Raw genomic sequence first — 17,876 nt, 5'->3', positions numbered from 1 at the left:
CTTATCCGTAGTACAACATATGACATACAAAACATACAATAGTGCAACATAACAGTGCAGCAGTAAACTGTCTGGTATAGTTCGGTAGTATGTAGCTGTATGTGTGTATCAGTATGCTATGTTAGCTGATAAGTAGTTTTAGTTTAGTCTCAAAGTATGCAGTAAAACAATCATAACTGTGTAATTTTAATTATGCTACCTCATCTGTCAGCATGATGCTGGTGGATCATGTTCAGTCTCTTTGTATGTTACGTCATTGTTTTGGCTGATGCTCGCTCGCGTCCCTATGGAGTGTGTGTACGAGCACGAGCAACAGGTAGCTGGCTGCAGTTCACTTAACGGCCACAGGTGTCATTAATAAGAAGGGTTTCTGAATCTTACATACTGCACCTTTAAAGTAAAAAAAAAAAAAGCCAAATTTCAGTCTGATGATGTGCACTAATCTTTTTTATTTTAATTATTATACTTATTATTATTATTGTTAACTTTCCTCAAAAACTTAACATCTTCTCAAAGCAATGCAACAAAGAAAATAACATATAAGTAAAACATCCATAAATAAACACTTAATTAGGCTCTTAGTGTTTTTAGTATCTATATAAAAATAATATAAAATATCTGAAGGAAAATACGGTATGGATGGTTTGTTTCCTGATACCAAACATCATTTGAGCTGAATTTTAGAAAGGGATCTGATGTGTATTTCAAAAACCCACATGACACTGAGAGAAACCAGAATAAGTAGTGGGTGTGATCTGCACTTTTTCTGTCACAGAAGCTGGAATGACATCAATACTCACAAAAGATTGCGCGTCCGTGCAACGCTCGCACAAAACACAGCTGCTCGTGTTTGGATGGGAGGCATGTTGGGAGCGTGGGATGAATCTCATTGAATTTGCCTTGGTGGTCGCTCAAGCGAAATTTCGGGCCTCAGAAGTGGATTCAGTGACATTTTCTGCTTTCTGGACATGCTTTTCATCTAATGACACGTGCAGCTGTCAGTGAAAAACCAAGCGTTTCATAATTTCTCCACTGATAGACACGTGCACATGGATATTTACAAACTGTTTATCGACATACACAATGTGCAAACCTTGCAAATCGCTGTTTTCTGCTCGGTATCACGATTTCTAAAGCCAAACCAATTCCAGACCACGGAAGACGCACTTTTTCCTTCATAATCTCCTCTCATTCAAATGAATTTGAGGAATGAGCAATCCATTTATCCGACAGAGTGCGTACGTGTTATGTGCTGTACACATTTCTCATGTGGCAATTTTGTGTTACCACGATAGAGACAATAATCAAAATGTATACCAGGGTGGCAAATTTCTACCGGTTTATCATGTCTACTGGTATATACTGTCCCACATTTATGGCTTTTTATGAAGAAAAAAAAAAAAACGCCTATAGTCCTCTTCTTAGAAAAGGCTTTCCTATAACTGATCTTTTTGTATTATTGTTCTCAAATTCATATCAGGACATGGTCAGACAAGTGGCTTTGGTTACTTTGGTGTTTTTATGCCAATTTCTGCCGAGTTTACTCAGATAATTGTGCAGATGTGGTATTTTGGGAATCATTGACCAGTGGAGCTTGGCTGTCCTCTATTGGACATTTCTGGTACTGCTTCTAAACAAATTGCCATTAAAAGGTAATTTTTTGAGATATCGACCTGAAATTTGGAACAGAACTGGGTTACACATATGGCAGTGGTTTTCTAGTATTTTTACATTTCAGTTGATATTTTTATATATTTTATTTATATAACATTAAAAAGTTTTTGCAGTACATTTTCATTACTATAAACTTAAACTTCTATAACTTTTTTATTTCACTTTACACACTATGTTTACTTGCACAATAAACTGCCAAGTGTCTTCTTTAAAAAGAGACCAGACTTAGGTCTGTACTCCCTAGCACTCATGAGTTACAACCGTTTAAGGAAAAGTCATTTTCTGTTTGTTTGGGGTTTTTTACAAAAAAGGGGAGTGACAGTTAACAGGTTGAGGGCACTACAGAGCCCCCTTACACACCCATGCGTGAACTTTTGCCCAGCCCTAATGGCCATTGTCTCTGATATGTGTGCAAAATTTCATGAAATTTTAAGCATGCCAGGTGCCTCAAAAACACCCAAATATAGGAAGAAAGGAATAATAACAATAAATGTGTTGCCATGACAACACTATTTAAGAAATCAAATATTCCTTTACAAATTTACAGTACTGTGCAAAAGTTTTGGGCACTTCAGATGTTTCACAAAAACATTTGTCTTAAGATGGTTATTTATATCTTCAGCTTTAGTGTGTCAATAAGAAAAATACATTTTAGACTCCCAAACATTACTTTTGAAAATAGAAAAGATTAGAATGGAAGAACAGGGTGCTCTGCAAGAGATGGCATTGCCCCCACAGAGCCCCCCCACTGAACATTGAGTCAGTCTGGGATTACATGAAGAGACAGAAGCAATTGAGACAGCCTAAACAGATAGAAGAACTGTGGTGAATTCTCCAAGAAGCTTGGTAGATCCTATCTGCCAACAACCAAGAAAAACTGTGTCCAGGTGTACCTAGGAGAATTGGTTTTAAAGGCAAAGGTGGCCACACCAAATATTGATTTAGATTTTTATGTTTACTGGACTTTGTTAATTGATAAATGAAAACTATTTATGGCATTATTTTTGAAGACACCCTCATTTTGCAACATTTTTCACAAGTGCCTAAAACTTTTGCACAGTACTGTACATCAGCAGTGTCTTGACATTATTCTAAATAATTTTTAAGCAATTCATGTAAACATAAGAGGGCTATTTCAAAGTCTGTTAAAAGTGCCATACTTCCTGCTGCCATTTGGTGGTGCTATGACCGTGACCCATAATAGCCACATCAATGTGATCAGCCCTCATTACCAAACATACAGCTCAATTTTCATCACAATCATACAATGCACACAGATGATATAAGGCACTTCCTGTTTTCCATTTTTCACCATAAATGTATTGCTTCACCATGGCAACACTGTTCAAAATATAAAACATCTGTTAGCCTCTACAATATCTTGGCATGATGTTGCACAAATTTGGTGCCAGTCACATGAATCCCCTAGGAGGAGTATTTAAAAGTTTAGAGCCTGTGATTTTCAGAAAATCCAAAATGGCCGACTTACTGTTGGGTGGAGATAATGACAATGAAAGTTGTCCGGCTTTATGAGAACTATATATACCTTAAGTACCGAAAACCTTGAAAGAATAAGAATAATCCTTAGAAGAACAATAGGCCCTCCGCACTTTCAGTGCTAAATATAGCGAGAATTAAATGTTTTGTATCCAGTTAAGGAAACTTGTTCATGCGTTCATCACCAGTAGGGTGATACTGCAATGGACTCCTCACTGGCCTTCCCAAAAAGACCATTAGACACCTCCAGGACCAAAAAAATCTGAGAATATTACTCCAGTCCTAATGTATTTACAGTGGCTTCCCACAACCGCCACCATGTGGCAAATGTTCAGGCCCTGAACCCCTCTGTGGTCGTGAACATGGGCAGAGACTTGGAAATGACCTCTGTGGTCGTGAACACTGGCAGAGACTTGGAAACGAAAGCCCATCCTCTCTTCCGCCTCCTCCAGATGGCCGAAGTAGGCAACACAGGCTCTGGGGTGGACAAGGCTGGCAACGCTGGCTCTGGCACGGATGAGGTTGGCATCGCTGGCTCTGGGACAGACGAGGCTTCCAGCTCGTTGACTGTGGCAGGCGTGGGCGTTGGCTCATTGGCCGTGGCAGGCGTGGCCATTGGCTTATTGGTCGTGGTAGGCGTGTTCGTCGGCTCGTTGGCCATGGCAGGCAAGGTCACTGACAATTCGTGGCAAAGGGTCTTCGTGGCCCTACGCACCGATATCAGTGGCGGATAATTTAACTTGGACTGTGACATGACGTGGAGCAGACTCAGATGTGGCTGTGACATGGCATGGAACAGGCTGAGGCGTGGCTGTGACATGGCATGGAACAGACTCGGATGTGGCTGTGACATGGCATGGAGCAGGCTGAGGTTTGACTGTGATATGGTATGGAGCAGGCTGAGGTTTGGCTGTGACATGGCATGGAGCAGGCTGAGGTTTGACTGTGATATGGTATGGAGCAGGCTGAGGTTTGGCTGTGACATGGCATGAAGCAGACTGAGGTGTGGCTGTGACATGGCATGGAGCAGACTGAGGTTTGACTGACTCGGAAGCTGGAATCGGGATTGTGAGAGGAGGATCCTCTGTGGCGAGTGTGTCGAGTACTAGCCTCACATATTCCTCCCAAGTGTAATCTCCGGTCTCCGGCAATTCCCTCCACTGGCGTGTTGTAAGTCTGATTCTGTATATAGATTTCAAAACCAGTGTGGGCGGCAACAGTGGAAAAGAAATGTGAGTACTCCCTTATTGATAAGTCCACCTGGCTTAATTGAATGAAGAATGCTGCTAGATCCATGGTGCAGTGAATTGTTCTAGCTGAGGCCAGGTGTGCTGCTGGGTTTGATGAAGGAGCTGAGACCTCAGTGGTTAGTTGGAAAAAGCCGCTGGATCGGTTTGTGGCGAAGTCTTCTGTAATGATGAGTCAATGGATTTGAGATCCATATGCAGCTTTAATAGCAATAAACGTAGTAATACAGGTAGGCAGGGGTCAATCACCAGCAACAATAATATACAAGCTAATCCAGAGAGGTAATCAATAAACAGGCAAGAGGTCAGGGCAGGCAGCAGACAATCACAGGTTATATCCAGGTAAACAAGGCAGTAATAGTAGGCAGGCAGCAACGGGTCAAAACAGGGTAAACAGTCCAGGATCATACACAGGAAATACAATAAACTCAGAGAATGCTCAGAAATGTCAGCCAGGGCAAAACAAGACATTGCAATGACAGCGAGTGAGAGTGAGACTTAAATAGCTGCATGAATTGGAAACAGGTGAACAGGTAATCATTGACAGGTACAGGGATGATGGGAAATGGAGTCCAGAGAGTTAAAGTCAATCCCCAGGTGATGGAGCCCTCTGGTGGTGAGCGGGAGGAACAACAAAGGTAGGATTCATGACACCATCCTGTGGTTTAAATGACCAAACACATCCAATCCATTCATGAGGCGTTTTAATAATAGTATGAGTATGTATGATTTTAATAGGAAAATAACTTTTGTGTAGCACGGAAGAAAACACTGAGACGAGGGAAGCATATTACAGTTTATTGCAATACATCAGTCATTTGTATGACATAAATATGTAATGAATAAACCTGTGTTCACAGATGTTTTCTTAAAATAAAGTGTTGGATAGGAGGCTAGCTATATTTTGATGCCTGTATTGTATTAATTTGAAGTTCTGTTTGCTCATTGGTTAGTCTCTATGGGAATAAATGTCATACCTAGCCAAGTGATATGATATCTTACAATTTTATAATGATGTATGAATTATTATAAGTTGTCATGAGACTATGTTGAACAAATCCATGTGTATATATTGATATGACCTTATGATCTACACTGATCAGCCACAACATTAAAACCACCTGCCTAATATTGTGGAGGTCCCCCTCGAGCCGCTAAAACAGCGCCAACCCATCTGAGATTATATTCTTCTCAACACAATTGTACATAGCGGTTATCCAAGTTACCGTAGTCTTTGTCAGTTCAAACCAGTCTGGCCAATCTCTGTTGACCTCTCTCATCAACAAGGTGTTTCCGTCCACAGAACTGCTGCTCGCTGGATGTTTTTTGTTTTTGGCACCATTCAGAGTAAATTCTAGAGACTGTTGTGTGTGAAAATCCCAGGAGATCAGCAGTTACAGAAATACTCAAACCAGCCCGTCTGGTACCAACAATCATGCCTGCTCACTTAAATCGGAATTAAACAATTTTGCTAACAAGGTTAAGCCATATAATATAATAAATGACTACCTATTAAACAAAAATAATTGAGTTTGATATAAAATATATAATATATAACAAACACTTAAAATCACTTATAAATTATTATAAAAATGTGTGTTTGATTTTAGACACTCGCGTAAGAGGATGGCTGCTACTGGATTCCTACACACCAACCTTCTTCCTCACTCTTGTCTACCTCCTTATAGTCTACCTTGGACCAAAGTACATGAGAAACAGACCAGCATACTCACTAAAAAACATCTTACTGCTCTACAACTTCTCTCTCACCATGTTGTCGTTCTATATGCTGGTTGAGGTAAGAGAGCGTACATTAGCATCTACAGTGCTCTCCACTAATATTGGCACCCTTGGTAAATATGTGCAAAGAAGCCTGTTAAAAATATGTCTTTATTGTTTATCCTTTTGATCTTTCATTCAAAATATTCACAAAAATCTATCCTCTAATGGATATCAAACAATTGCAAGCACAACACAAGTTGTATAAATATATATATATATATATATATATATTTGTCAAATATATGTGTAGCACAATTATTGCCACCCTTTTATTCAATACTTTGTGCAATCTCCCTATGCCAAGATAACTGCTCTGTGTCTTCTCCTATAATGGCTGTAATGAGGTTGAAGAACACACGACAAGGTATCCGAGACCATTCCTCCATACAGAATCTCTCCAGATCTTTCAGATTCCGAGGTCCACGCTGGTGGACTCTCCTTTTCAGTTCACCCCACAGGTTTTCTATGGGGTTCATGTCAGAGGACTGGGAAGGCCATGTTAGAACCTTGATTTTGTGGTCACTGAACCATTTTTGTGTTGATTTTGATGTTTGTTTTGGATCATTGTCCTGCTGGAAGATCCAACATGACCATTTTAAGCTGTCTGGCAGAGGCAGTCAGGTTTTGATTTTTTATCTGTTGGTATTTGATAGAGTCCATGATGCCATGTACCCGAACAAGATGTCCAGGACCTCTGGCATAAAAACAGCCCCACAAAATTAAAGATCCACCACCATATTTAACCATGGGCATGGGGTACTTTTCCATATGTCTACCTCTCTGTGTACGCCAAACCCATCTCTGGTGTTTGCTGCCAAAATGCTCTATTTTTGTTTCATCTGACCATAGAACCCGGTTCCATTTGAAGTTCTAGTAGTGTCTAGCGAACTGAAGATGCTCGAGTTTGTGGTTGGATGAGAGAAGAGACTTTTTTCTTGAAACCCTCCTAAACAACTTGTAGTGATATAGGTGACATCTGAATGTAGTTTGAGACTTTCTGACCCCAAGACCCAACAAATTTCTGCAATTATCCAGTGCTGATCCTTGGATAATTTTGGCCACTTGAACCATCCTCCTCATCGTGCGTGGAGACAATATAGACAAACATCCTCTTTCAGGCTGATTCGTAGTATCTCCAGTTGATTGGAACTTCTTAATTATTGCCCTGTTGGTGGAAATGGGCATTTTCAATGCTTTAGCTATTTTCTTAAAGCCACTTCCCATTTTGTGACACTCAACAACCTTTTGCCGCACATCAGAACTATATTCTTTGGTCTTACCCATTGTGAAGGATGAATTTGGGAATTTGGCCTGTGTGTTACCTCATATTTGTTCCTGTGAAACAGGAAGTCATGGCTGAACAATTTCATGTTCCTAGTCACCCAAGTGTACTAAAAATGTAAAATTTGAATGGGAATATACTTCAGATATAATTTACTCATAAGAATTTCTAGGGGTGCCAATAATTGTGGCAAATGTGTTTGAGAAAAACATTTAATTATGAGATTTTTTTACCCCTTCAATTATTTTACTTCAATTAAAGGTTAGATTTTTGTGAATATTTTGAATGAAAGATCAAAAGGATAAACAATAAAGACATATTTCAGGATATTTACCAAGGATGCCAATATTAGTGGCGGGTACAGTATGTTTGTGTCTTGCAGTAGCAACGCAAGTGCTCATATGTTGCTGTGTTGATGTAAAGTGTATTTAAAGCAGTTTTTACCTAATGTTTTTTGTCTATGTGTGCATCTGTGTTTGGTAGCTGATATCAGCGGTGTGGTCTGCAGGTTATCGTCTACAGTGTCAGGGATTGCATGAAGCGGGTGATGCAGATATTAGGGTGAGTGACTGTATTTACCATCATTCTTTTCTACTGCTCCAACAGATCTTGTTTCTCATGTAAATATTAGGCTCATTTGTGATGCAAAATTCAATTGGTGAAAAGAATTGTCTTGAGAAAATAAGGCTATGTATGGAATATCATACAATACGTGTGTAGTATGCTAATTTTCTGTATGATTGGAATACGCAGATTACCTAGTATGCCAAGTGTGTAGTATACTGTGTAGAATTATTTGCATTTAGATTTGTATTTATTAATTTAACAGAATTTTATCCTAACTGACTTACAAATGAGAATAATTAAGAGATCAATTAAAAGGAAAAATGCAAGTAGTGCTACCATACCTTCCATTTCCAGTGTGATAAATAAAGTGGAAGTAATATAAGCTGTGATTATTTGATTGTTTGGAGGTCTATAATACCTGGTGTTCTCTATCCATTAGCATTCCCATTCATCTCAATAGAATGCAGCAGGGGTTTTTAATCAATAGTATATGCTTATGTTTAAGCCATTAGTCTAAATGATTTCAACTGCATTTTTTCAAATGAGAAAGGTGAATAAAGGCTCGCTGGATCCACCAATCAGAGAATCATGTCAAACAAAAAAGCTGTGCATTGACCATCCACTACCATCACGCACTGTCATTTATGCGATCGGGTCACTCTGCCTAAAACTACTTATACACATCTGAATATTTTGCAATCAAACCAAAATCTATTGTTTCTATACTTATAATAAATAGTTTTATATTTTCCTGTATTGTTTTTTATTTTTATCCCCTTTTCTCCCCTATTTGGAATGCCCAATTCCCACTACTTAGTAGGTCCTGGTGGTGGCGTGGTTACTCACTTAAATCTGGGTGGCAGAGGACAAGTCTCAGTTGCCTCCACTTCTGAGACCGTCAATCCACGCATCTTATCACGTGGCTTGTTGTGCATGACACCGCAGAGACTCCCCATGTGGAGGCTCATGCTACCCTCCACAATCCACGCACAGCTTCCCATGCGCCCCATTGAGAGTGAGAACCACTAATCATGACCACGAGGAGGTTACCTCATGTGACTACCCTCCCTAGCAACCGGGCCAATTTGGTTGCTTAGGAGACCTGGCTGGAGTCACTCAGCACATCCTGGATTCGATCTCACGACTCCAGAGGTGGTAGTCAGCGCCAATACTCGCTGAGCTACCCAGGCCCCATTTTTCCTGTAGTTTTAATTAGATTACGTCATTCACGGTGCTTCATGGGATTGTAGTTCATTTCCTCATTAAAGATGTTAAATTCACAGTCTTGTACCTTTTGTCTTTTTGTCTGATGTTAAATACTTTTTTGCTTAAAATTAAAGTTTGTAATGTTGTTATTCTCCTCAGAGCTGGTTGGATTTAGGGATGTGCAAAACTACCAATTTTCATAATCGACTAGTCAGCTGGTTGTTTCTTGGGACATTACCTAATGATAATAATAATATTAACAAGAGATTCTGAAATTACTGGAAACACCTCTTTTAGGGACTTAGTCGGTATTGGGTCTAACATGTATGTTGCTTTTGATGTTTTGATAAATTTTGTTAGATTTCAGATATCAGATCGAAAAGTTGTACCAGTGCATCAGTAGTTATAACTACAGCCATTCAAAAGTAGCCACATATCCTGAGGAAATAAATGTTTTTGCAAACAACATATGGCAAAAATACATGGCAAAAATACAATTTATAATATAAACTCAGCAAAAAAAGAAACATCCTTTCACTTTCAACTGCTTTTATTTTCAGCAAATTTAACATGTGTAAATATTTGTATGAACATAAAAAGATTCAACAACTAAGACATAAACTGAACAAGTTTCACAGAAATGTGACTAACAGAATTTGAATAATGTGTCCCTGAACAAAGGAGGGGTCAAAATCAAAAGTAACAGTCAGTATCTGGTGTGGCCACCAGCTGCATTAAGTACTGCAGTGCATCTCCTCCACATGGACTGCACCAGATTTGCCGTTTCTTGCTGTGAGATGTTGCCCCATTCTTCCACCAAGGCACTTGCAAGTTCCCTTACATACAGTATCTGGGGGGGAATGGCCCTAGCCCTCACCCTCCGATCCAACAGGTCCCAGACGTGCTCAATGGGATTGAGATCTGGGCTTTTCGCTGGCCATGGCAGAACACTGACATTCCTGTCTAGCAGGAAATCATGCACAGAATGAGCAGTATGGCTGGTGGCATTGTCATGCTGGAGGGTCATGTCAGGATGAGCCTGCAGGAAGGGTACCACGTGAGGGAGGAGGATGTCTTCCCTATAACACACAGCATTGTGATTGCCTGCAATGACAACAAGCTCAGTCCGATGATGCTGTGACACACCACCCCAGACCATGACGGACCCTCCACCCCTGGTGAGACAAAACCACGACTCGTCAGTGAAGAGCACTTTTTCCAGTTCTGTCTGGTCCAGCGAAGGTGGGGTTTTTTCCCCATAGGCGACGTTGTTGCCGGTGATGTCTAGTAAAGACCTGCCTTACAACAGGCCTACAAGCCCTCAGTCCAGCCTCTCTCAGCCTACTGTGAACAGTCTGAGCACTGATGGAGGGATTGTGCATTCCTGGTGTAACTTAGGCAGTTGTTGTTGCCATCCTGTACCTGTCCTGCAGGTGTGATATTCCGATGTACCGATCCTGTGCAGGTGTAGTTACACGTGGTCTGCCACTGCGTGGACAATCAGCTGTCCTTCCTGTCTCTCTGTAGCACTGTCTTAGGCATCTCACAGTACGGACATTGCAATTTATTGTCCTGCCCACATCTGCTCATGCCTCCATGCAGCATGCCTAAGGCACGTTCACACAGATGAGCAGGGACCCTGGGCATCTTTCTTTTGGTGTTTTTCAGAGTCAGTAGAAAGGTCTCTTTAGTGTCTAAGTTTTTAAAACTGTGACCTTAATTGCCTACCATCTATAAGCTGTTAGTGTCTTAATTACCGTATGCATGTTAATTAATTGTTTATGGCTCATTGAACAAGCATGGAAAACGTGTTTAAACCCTTTACAATAAAGATCTGAAAAGTTATTTGGATTTTTACAAAATTATCTTTAAAATACAGTGTCCTGAAAAAGGGACGTTTCTTTTTTGCTGAGTTTGTAGTTTGATGATTCACTAGTGATTTATTTATTTATTTTTTTGGAGGGCATTTAACAGCTTGAGATAGACTTATATTTTTAGCTGTCTGCAGAAAAGAGTTCTAATATTGCGTAATCAGTTTATGGCTCATGTAATTGGCTAATAAAATGTCCATGAGCAAAGATGGCAGCTTTCAGGTTGGGTACTTTGGGACTACATGCACCAGGGGCCGGATTCATGAAATGGCAGAAGAGAAGAAATTTCTTCTTAACTACCATTTTCTTCTTAATTTGTAACTTAAGAATATTTTGTATTCGGGCCTGGGTAGCTCAGTGAGTTTTGATGCTGACTACCATCCTTGGAGTCGCGAGTTCAAATCCAGGGTGTGCTGAGTGACTCCAGCCAGGTCTCCTAAGCAACCAAATTGGCCTGGTTGCTAGGGAGGGTAGAGTCACATGGGGTAGCCTCCTCGTGGTCGCGATTAGTGGTTCTCGCTCTCAATGGGGCGTGTGGTAAGTTGTGCATGGATCGCGGAGATGCGGAGTCTCCGCGGTGTCATGCACAACGAACCACGTGATAAGATGCGCGTATTGACGGTCTCAGAAGCGGAAGCAACTGAGACTTGTCCTCCACCACCCGGATTGAGGTGAGTAGCTGCATTACCACGAGGACCTATTAAGTAGTGGGAATTGGGCATTCCAAATTGGGAGAAAAGGGGATAACAATAATAATAATAAAAAAAAGAATATTTTGTATTCCCGAATAAACTTAAAGTTCTTAAATTTTTTCTTAAGATTGTTCTTGAGAAAAAACGTAAGCAGCATTCAAATTCTTGAAAACAATGTTCTTAAATATCGTTGTAAATATCATCTTAAAGTTAGGATAACCTCACAGTTGCCTTAAATTCTAAAAGGTACGATGATTAATGAATTTACTGGGTTTTTCATGTTGAGTCTGAAGTCGCAATGGGCCGTTTACGTAGAAATGTGATTTATGTTATTATTGTATTATAATATTGTATTATTGAAAATGTGTTTAATTATATTATTATTTTTTCAGCTTGTAAACCATGTAAATAGAAACATAATAATTATAACATTAGAAAGCTGAGACTCTTTTTCACCCCCCATCCACATCCTTATCGGAGTTGGGCACAGCGGAGACAGCCTCTGTAACCCTTTCCATTTGCCTGCCTCTTACTTTCTGATGTGATATTATCAAGATTCCTAAGGAGAACTTTTTCCTTGCAGTAATTTCCTCAACAAGAACCTCTTGTCTACTAAAGTTTTTGTTTCTTTTCTTTTCCTCCATGTCAAATTAAAAGTTATCAGATATTTAGCAGCAAGTAAATTCTCCTATGATGGTTAATGTTGTTAAACTAACACATCTCATGCATTTTACATAAAAAAAAAATGATCGTGAGGTGCTTGCTACTTGAAAAAAAAAAAAAAAACGTTAATGGATAAATTTATCATTACAATTTACCAGTGTTGAAGTATTGAATTTGTTATAGGCTATTAGACAAGGCAACTCCATTAGCAGGCTGATCAGACAATGTCAAAGCCTGTCTTTTTATAGGCTACTTAACCCTTTAAAGCCTGAGCCCCAAATTCCGAAAATTCCATTGTGCCAGAATATGATATTCATATAACATCACACACCTGAACTGTATATACCATATTGAAGAGAAGAACTAGGGCTTTCAAATGATATAAATATATGTATGATTATTTAAGGCTAATCATCCTTTATCAGTAAGATTTCACACAGCAATTTTTACAAAAATCTTCTCCAGCCACCATACTTCAATAGACAACTGCATTTTAATTTACAAGCTAAAGGGAAACTTAGAGTATATGAAATATACATAATTTTGTGGGCAATGTAGAATAGCAGACATATTAGAAATATAATCTATTGTTTAAAAGTTATGACCATTCTAGTGATTAGTGGGAAAATGGAAAAAAACTAAGATACATTTCACATAACCACTCCTCAAATACTCCTATTGAGCACCTGTAATAATAAATTGAGATTGCATCTGAAATTGAAGGACACAAACACTGAAATATACATTTTATGTGTTCAATAAAACACACACTTTATTTAATTTGAACATTAGAATTACACATGAATTACACAGCAAAATATACAAAATCAAACTTTCAAACTATCTACAGTAAATACATTTTTAATAAAGAGTGCAGGAACAGAATATATATAAATTCATAAATACTCAACAACTGCAGTACCTGTGGAGAGAAGAGAGGGAGAAAAGAGGGGAGGGGGAGGACGACAACACCAGTAAACACAGCCCAACCTAGGCCTCTTCGCGAAACTGGTCACACTCAGCTGAGTGCCAAGACTGAAAACAGTTCCTATCGCGAACCAAAGTCTTTTGCCATTACATTCCGGCACGCAACAAGCTAATTTAGTTTTATTTTCAGTCCTACTTTTCCGATAGCATAGCCAACATCTCTTAGAGGACTCTTCAAATTTAGGGACATGGGCTGTGTGGAGTGATGATGAAGGAGGGACTACAGGCTTTAGTGTATGCAAAGGGAAACTTGCGTGAATATTGATACTTCCCAGCTGACGAGCCAGGTTTTCTCTGAAATCTTAAGTTCACCGGTCTACGCTCATCCCCTGGTGCCGCATGAATGTGTTGCCATTCCTTAAACAATATGAAACTATTGATGACGGCAATGTCTATGAAGTGGAAAAAAAAGAGTCTTCCACCACTTCTGAGTTTTTTGTAGGACGTCGTAAGATTTTATCATTTGGTCTGACCTATCAACACCGCCCATGTTTTTGTTATAAATCGCTGATGACAGTGGGCTGAAGGGCTTCTTCTTTGTGCAATCGCCATAATTTTTTACAAACCTTGTAATTTCGGTTGAGCCATTCACATTGTGGAAATTGGAGAGGCATGTAACTGCACGCGTGTCCTTCCACTGAATTACAAGTACAGGTGCATCTCAATAAATTAGAATGTCGTGGAAAAGTTCATTTATTTCAGTAATTCAACTCAAATTGTGAAACTCGTGTATTAAATAAATTCAATGCACACAGACTGAAGTAGTTTAAGTCTTTGGTTCTTTTAATTGTGATGATTTTGGCTCACATTTAACAAAAACCCACCAATTCACTATCTCAAAATATTAGAATATGGTGACATGCCAATCAGCTAATCAACTCAAAACACCTGCAAAGGTTTCCTGAGCCTTCAAAATGGTCTCTCAGTTTGGTTCACTAGGCTACACAATCATGGGGAAGACTGCTGATCTGACAGTTGTCCAGAAGACAATCATTGACACCCTTCACAAGGAGGGTAAGCCACAAACATTCATTGCCAAAGAAGCTGGCTGTTCACAGTGTGCTGTATCCAAGCATGTTAACAGAAAGTTGAGTGGAAGGAAAAAGTGTGGAAGAAAAAGATGCACAACCAACCGAGAGAACCGCAGCCTTATGAGGATTGTCAAGCAAAATCGATTCAAGAATTTGGGTGAACTTCACAAGGAATGGACTTAGGCTGGGGTCAAGGCATCAAGAGCCACCACACACAGACATGTCAAGGAATTTGGCTACAGTTGTTGTATTCCTCTTGTTAAGCCACTCCTGAACCACAGACAACGTCAGAGGCGTCTTACCTGGGCTAAGGAGAAGAAGAACTGGACTGTTGCCCAGTGGTCCAAAGTCCTCTTTTCAGATGAGAGCAAGTTTTGTATTTCATTTGGAAACCAAGGTCCTAGAGTCTGGAGGAAGGGTGGAGAAGCTCATAGCCCAAGTTGCTTGAAGTCCAGTGTTAAGTTTCCACAGTCTGTGATGATTTGGGGTGCAATGTCATCTGCTGGTGTTGGTCCATTGTGTTTTTTGAAAACCAAAGTCACTGCACCCGTTTACCAAGCAATTTTGGAGCACTTCATGCTTCCTTCTGCTGACCAGCTTTTTAAAGATGCTGATTTCAATTTCCAGCAGGATTTGGCACCTGCCCACACTGCCAAAAGCACCAAAAGTTGGTTAAATGACCATGGTGTTGGTGTGCTTGACTGGCCAGCGAACTCACCAGACCTGAACCCCATAGAGAATCTATGGGGTATTGTCAAGAGGAAAATGAGAAACAAGAGACCAAAAAATGCAGATGAGCTGAAGGCCACTGTCAAAGAAAACTGGGCTTCCATACCACCTCAGCAGTGCCACAAACTGATCACCTCCATGCCACGCCAAATTGAGGCAGTAATTAAAGCAAAAGGAGCCCCTACCAAGTATTGAGTACATATACAGGTGCTGGTCATATAATTAGAATATCATCAAAAAGTTGATTTATTTCACTAATTCCATTCAAAAAATGAAACTTGTATATTATATTCATTCATTACACACAGACTGATATATTTCAAATGTTTATTTCTTTTAATTTTGATGATTATAACTGACAACTAAGGAAAATCCCAAATTCAGTATCTCAGAAAATTAGAATATTACTTAAGACCAATACAAAGAAAGGATTTTTAGAAATCTTGGCCAACTGAAAAGTATGAACATGAAAAGTATGAGCATGTACAGTACTCAATACTTAGTTGGGGCTCCTTTTGCCTGAATTACTGCAGCAATGCGGCGTGGCATGGAGTCGATCAGTCTGTGGCACTGCTCAGGTGTTATGAGAGCCCAGGTTGCTCTGATAGTGGCCTTCAGCTCTTCTGCATTGTTGGGTCTGGCATATCGCATCTTCCTCTTCACAATACCCCATAGATTTTCTATGGGGTTAAGGTCAGGCGAGTTTGCTGGCCAATTAAGAACAGGGATACCATGGTCCTTAAACCAGATACTGGTTGCTTTGGCACTGTGTGCAGGTGCCAAGTCCTGTTGGAAAATGAAATCTGCATCTCCATAAAGTTGGTCAGCAGCAGGAAGCATGAAGTGCTCTAAAACTTCCTGGTATACGGCTGCGTTGACCTTGGACCTCAGAAAACACAGTGGACCAACACCAGCAGATGACATGGCACCCCAAACCATCACTGACTGTGGAAACTTTACACTGGACCTCAAGCAACGTGGATTGTGTGCCTCTCCTCTCTTCCTCCAGACTCTGGGACCCTGATTTCCAAAGGAAATGCAAAATTTACTTTCATCAGAGAACATAACTTTGGACCACTCAGCAGCAGTCCAGTCCTTTTTGTCTTTAGCCCAGGCGAGACGCTTCAGATGCTGTCTGTTGTTCAAGAGTGGCTTGACACAAGGAATGCGACAGCTGAAACCCGTGTCTTGCATACGTCTGTGCGTAGTGGTTCTCCCCCACATTTTTGAATGGGTTTTGTTTCACAATCCTCTCCAGGGTGCGGTTATCCCTATTGCTTGTACACGTTTTTCTACCACATCTTTTCCTTCCCTTCGCCTCTCTATTAATGTGCTTGGACACAGAGCTCTGTGAACAGCCAGCCTCTTTTGCAATGACCTTTTGTGTCTTGCCCTCCTTGTGCAACGTGTCAATGGTCATCTTTTGGACAACTGTCAAGTCAGCAGTCTTCCCCATGATTGTGTAGCGTACAGAACTAGACTGAGAGACCATTTAAAGGCCTTTGCAGGTGTTTTGAGTTAATTAGCTGATTAGAGTGTGGCACCAGGTGTCTTCAATTTTGAACCTTTTCACAATATTCTAATTTTCTGAGATACTGAATTTGGGATTTTCCTTAGTTGTCAGTTATAATCATCAAAATTAAAAGAAATAAACATTTGAAATATATCAGTCTGTGTGTAATGAATGAATATAATATACAAGTTTCACTTTTTGAATGGAATTAGTGAAATAAATCAACTTTTTGATGATATTCTAATTATATGACCAGCACCTGTACAGTAAATGAACATACTTTCCAGAAGGCCAACAATTCACTAAAAATGTTTTTTTATTGGTCTTATGATGTATTCTAATCTTTTGAGATAGTGAATTGGTGGGTTTTTGTTAAATGTGAGCCAAAATCATCACAATTAAAAGAACCAACGACTTAAAATACTTCAGTCTGTGTGCATTGAATTTATTTAATACACGAGTTTCACAATTTGAGATGAATTACTGAAATAAATGAACTTTTCCATGACATTCTAATTTATTGAGATGCACCTGTATATTCCCCTCAATCATACACCACCTCATATCCCCATGAGCTGTCTTGCGTTCCCATCTTTTGATATCTTTAAATTCTGCAGGAAACAGTTTATGATTCACCCTGCATGTCTCACAGGCATTAGTTCCCATTTTTAACAACTTAACCATAAGAGCTGGGGACTGGGGACCAAACATTGTGGCCCTGGTCTTTGAATGGCTGCAGTAACGATTCAACTACTTTGGTGGCCAAGTCAGTGACACGCCCATCATGACTACCTGTGTAAACATTAAAGTCGAGAGTATACCCAGAGTCTGATGTTGCAATTACCCATCATTTAAAACCCCACCGAGTAGGCTTGCCCTTCATGTATTGTTTAAATCCTGACCGAGCTTTAGACTTGACCATACGTTCATCTATTGTGAGATTTTGGTTAGGCTGAAAGAGCTGCTGGCATTTTTGTTTGAAGTGGTCCATAAGATAACGTAACTTCCTAATGCGATCCCGATTATCCTCTGTGGTAGGGTCTACAACATGTAGAGCTGATAAAAGAGCCTTATAGCAGTCACACAACATAAATCCCCTCGCCCACGAGCCCTGAAATGACATGGTTCCCCAATT

The 17,876-nt window shown here is 39.9% G+C and overlaps 1 protein-coding gene across 2 annotated transcripts in view; it reads left to right on the top strand.

Annotated features, from left to right (window-relative positions):
- Positions 1 to 17,876, top strand: part of LOC127432188 (elongation of very long chain fatty acids protein 2-like) — a 70,894-nt gene that overhangs the window by 41,823 nt on the left and 11,195 nt on the right. The window contains exons 1-4 of one of the 2 annotated variants that reach the window (XM_051683062.1): positions 4,943 to 5,056; positions 5,722 to 5,897; positions 6,029 to 6,216; positions 7,966 to 8,043. In XM_051683062.1, the coding sequence (XP_051539022.1) occupies positions 6,127 to 6,216; positions 7,966 to 8,043 (168 nt within the window). In that variant the 5' untranslated portion in view covers positions 4,943 to 5,056; positions 5,722 to 5,897; positions 6,029 to 6,126. Of the gene's footprint in view, positions 1 to 4,942; positions 5,057 to 5,721; positions 5,898 to 6,028; positions 6,217 to 7,965; positions 8,044 to 17,876 lie in introns of those variants that run through there. The other variant, XM_051683061.1, reaches the window with a different exon arrangement.

The sequence above is a fragment of the Myxocyprinus asiaticus genome, chromosome 41 (assembly GCF_019703515.2).
Source record: "Myxocyprinus asiaticus isolate MX2 ecotype Aquarium Trade chromosome 41, UBuf_Myxa_2, whole genome shotgun sequence".
In the NCBI taxonomy this organism is placed as follows: domain Eukaryota; kingdom Metazoa; phylum Chordata; class Actinopteri; order Cypriniformes; family Catostomidae; genus Myxocyprinus; species Myxocyprinus asiaticus.
Note: the sequence above shows the minus strand (reverse complement) of the source record. Positions and strands in the feature narration are given on the sequence as shown.